Raw genomic sequence first — 3,702 nt, 5'->3', positions numbered from 1 at the left:
ACCAAATTATTCATGTTACCCAAACTAACTAAAATACCCATACTACCCAAATTATGCATACTAAAAGTTGATGTGTGCTCCGAATATTTCGGGTACCCGAATTACCCGAACCAAAATTTCAGGTAATTTGGGTTTAGATATTTTTTGGCAGAAAAAAATTCGTTTTCTGTTTTTGAGTACCAGAATTACCCATAAACAGAACTACCCGGACCGAAATAACAAAAATACCCGAATGCCCAGGGTGAATTACAATGTTCTGTCCTTAACTAACTTACCTAAAAGAACGTCGTTTTTGGGAACTGCTGTAACTATTTTAACTTTGTTTAGAGAAACAACTCAATAAAATGTGCCATAATAGCTTTCACTGAAAGAAAAAAACACTTTGTTTAGAGGAACCTTGATACTGGGCCAGATATTTTCAGTTCTTCTCATAATTTCCTTCGGCCCATTCAATACCTCTCCAATTCTCCCTCAAGCCCAGTAATTAACCCGTCACTTCGTTCTCCCTCAAACAGATCCATTCGCACTTCGCAGCGCCGCACCACGGAAGCACGCCGGCCGGCGAGCACCACCAGCATCCAGGCGGCGGCTAACGGCAAGCGGTGAACGTAGGTAAGCTCCTTCCCCTCTGTTCCAGTCCCCAATCCGCTGAATCCATTCGCCCGCTCGAAAAAAAAATTGAAACATCTCGTCCCCCGCTGTGAAGCCGAGCGGAGCGCTGTCTTAGACAGTTAGATGACCCGTCCGTTAGTCTCCGGCGACTCGTCCGTCTCGTTCTCCTCCTCCTGTGTGTGTCGTCGTACCCGGCGATGCCTCCTCCTGTGGCAGCATCCGATATTCCTCTTCCTTCTCCCGCGAGGCCACGACGGCATGATTTTTTAGGTTTAGGGGATTTCGCCCATGGCGTGCTTCCCGTGCAGGGCGCAGGCCTCCGCCTCATCCAGAGTCGATTTAGCAGAGAAGAAGGTCGATCAATTTGTTCCTCGTGCTTTGTTTTCTTAATTTGTCTTTCTACCTGAATCTTATAATACATCTCGCGATGTGAGTCTGATGGAGTGTTCTTTTCTGAAGATTATCTGAGAAAATGTTTGTTAGTTGGAGATCAGTGCGTGTATAGTGTATGTTGTATATGGCCCCGTGTTCCATTCGACTGCTGCTGGCAAATCAAAGAGAAACATATCATGGAAGAGAGATAACTTTTGTTTGGGAACCTCAAGGAGAAATGAAAATAATTAAGTTGATCTTAAAGTCGATGTGGTAGTATCCTCAGACTGTGCATCTTGGATTGTTGATTAATTACTTGTCCTGGAGACTGCTGCACTTTGTATCTTCCTGGTTCCTTACCGATTCTGCTAAATGACTTAGCAGGGGAGCTTTGTAATCGTTAAATTAGAAGAGCTAGTCTGAACTTGTTTGCTGCGGCATTTTGATGGAAAGCCATCCTTACTTTTTTTAGTTATTCATTTTGTGCTTCTGCTCCGGTTTGTTTTAGTTTTAGTCTTTAGAAGTCCTATGCTATGTAGTCACTAACATTACAGGGAAATTATCAGGCATACCCATCATTGTTTTCTGGATCAAGCATATCATCAGCTACATCACCACCTTCAGATTGAGTTTGATGAGACCACTAGCTGCCTGCTGCTGGTGGTCCTTTTTTGAGAAAAAATAGCAGTCGTTATGCTCATGCGTTTAGGAAGAAGGGATTATCTTCAGTTTTTTTCTAAAACTCTGAATTGGTAGCTTGTAGCTGCTAGAATGGCAGTCATGTAGTGGTGCTCTTGTTTTTCCATTTTCACCTATGCAAAGACTAAAGTTAAGTAGTTGACAGTTACTCTTTGTGATGATGATTACTTGATAAAACTGCCAAGATTAATTTACTAAACTATGTCTGTTATATATCTATATGTTGGACGGCATCCATCACTAGGACTAGTTGATGAAATCTTGCTTGTAGAGTTTAGAGAGTAAATTCTTTTCTTTTTGTTTGTCTCCATTCTGTTACCATGTGACCACAGGCTTAAAATAATGGAGCATGGAATTCTTGTTGTTGGTAAGGACTCTAAACATGCAAGCGTCAAGCATCATGACTCTTGATACTTGCCCTATATTTTATCTTCTTAAGGTTAGCAATATGTTTTTGTAAGGTGCATAGGATTTGGAAAGGACGAGAACTTGCTCACATTTTCCCCCTTGTGCAAAGAATTTGATTGGAATGCAGCTCTGCATCTTTATAGCATATATTCAGGAAAACAGAAGGCATCTGAGTGGCAGAATGTTTCATTAATCCTTGGTAGTGTTTTGCTCTGTTCCTGGATAGGACAGCTGCGCACAGGAGATAAACAACGGAGCAAAAGCTCTTTTAGCTCACACAAGTACAGTGGTAGTCTGGTAGATTAGAGTTAGGTTAGCCTTTGCCAGTTGCACTAGACATACCGATACAACCAAATTATCACAAGTACTCAAAAATAAATTAACATGCTTTTAGATAGTTGAAAATTATGATTTCTTATGATCTGCTGAAGCCAAAAAAAAAACGCAGGTGACAAGAATTACAAGATAGTAAGACACATCCTTTAGATCTTTAGGACATCCAACGATTATCCTATCCTAGGGTTAAATAAACGGAATGATGAAAATACCCCTCTTCTTCATGAATCTAAATGGAGCAGCATGGTATTAATGGCTATGATTTGAGTGTCTTCGATATGCTATATGGATATCGATTCTGATTAGTATTTACATATAGGCAGTTTCAGGATGGGTACTGAGGACTCTAAAGATATGCTGAAGAATGCGGACTGGAAAACAGTGAGTGGTCCAGTGATTACTGAGTCAAGCCAGCCAATTGTTAAGAAGCGTCTTCCAAAGAAAATCAGACAAGTCCCCGAGTGTTACTTTCTGCCCCGGCGATCTCTACCTTCTGCATTGGCAATCTATGGTGCTGTTTGTGCCGCTGGAGTTGGTGCAGGAATGTTGCTTGAGATTTGGATAAACAAAAAGATCAAAGGTATAATCCTGCATTTCATGGCCGAACCTTGGAGTAGTCACTTAGCATAAGAAAACTACTCGATCTGGAAATTTGAGATGACTGTGCCATGGAAATCATGCATATCTATTTGCTTCATTGATTCTGTTTTACCACATCATCCTCTTACTTTTTGTTGATTGCTGCATGCAGAGGATGGCGGCGTTGTCTGGGAGATGGGCAAATGATGCTCATGCACCTTGAGTTGGTAACAATCTGTTTTGGGATACCCACTCGGCTTCATTTATGCTGCTTAAGCTATACTGCAGAAATAAGCGTAGATTTGTTGTTTCAGACTATCTGTTGAGATTGTGACAAAAGCAAACAATGTTTTCCTGTGTAATTGTCACAACCTTGTCCCTGTGTTTCCGACTTGGTTGTACAAGCTGTGTGATGCTTCAAACTTTATACAGTACTCCCTCTATAAAGAAATATAAGAGCGTTTAGATCACTAAAGTAGTGGTCTAAACGCTCTTATCTTTACGGAGGGAGTATTAGGCAAGCAAGCTGAAAACTAGTCATCAACTCATCTGCAGTTGTGATTTGTAGGCATTACTAGTACTGCACTGGTAAGAATAATCTGAAACTTTGTCTGAAGGTAGTTGCACGGTGTGATCAAAATAGTATGCCATGATTAGTCTATCCCTAAGTCTGCGTTCTCCATTTATTTAGTTTAT

At 41.0% G+C, this 3,702-nt stretch overlaps 1 protein-coding gene across 4 annotated transcripts; it reads left to right on the top strand.

The window, feature by feature from the left end:
* The first annotated feature begins 476 nt into the window (after nucleotides 1-476).
* On the top strand, nucleotides 477-3,437 carry LOC123161826 (uncharacterized). 4 transcript variants are annotated; one of them, XM_044579647.1, is made up of 3 exons: nucleotides 477-608; nucleotides 2,751-3,007; nucleotides 3,179-3,437. In XM_044579647.1, exons 2-3 carry the CDS (start codon nucleotides 2,758-2,760, stop codon nucleotides 3,211-3,213), a joined length of 285 nt encoding a protein of 94 aa, XP_044435582.1. In that variant the 5' UTR covers nucleotides 477-608; nucleotides 2,751-2,757; the 3' UTR covers nucleotides 3,214-3,437. The 4 variants fall into 4 exon arrangements, with proteins under 4 accessions (XP_044435582.1, XP_044435581.1, XP_044435583.1 ...); XM_044579646.1 differs by having other exon boundaries at nucleotides 477-612; nucleotides 2,747-3,007; XM_044579648.1 differs by having other exon boundaries at nucleotides 478-608; nucleotides 2,747-3,007.
* The last annotated feature ends 265 nt before the right edge of the window (nucleotides 3,438-3,702 follow it).

Source organism: Triticum aestivum, chromosome 7B, assembly GCF_018294505.1.
Source record: "Triticum aestivum cultivar Chinese Spring chromosome 7B, IWGSC CS RefSeq v2.1, whole genome shotgun sequence".
Lineage (NCBI taxonomy): Eukaryota > Viridiplantae > Streptophyta > Magnoliopsida > Poales > Poaceae > Triticum > Triticum aestivum.
The sequence above is the reverse complement of the archived record's forward strand: the minus strand, read 5'-3'. Positions and strand labels throughout refer to the sequence as shown.

Excerpts from the sequence above, each read along its gene's own strand:
- LOC123161826 (XM_044579647.1), top strand. The coding sequence starts at position 2,758 with ATGGGTACTGAGGACTCTAAAGATATGCTGAAGAATGCGGACTGGAAA. Across the intron at positions 3,008-3,178 it reads GATAAACAAAAAGATCAAAG|AGGATGGCGGCGTTGTCTGG; the intron begins GTATAATCCTGC and ends TGCTGCATGCAG.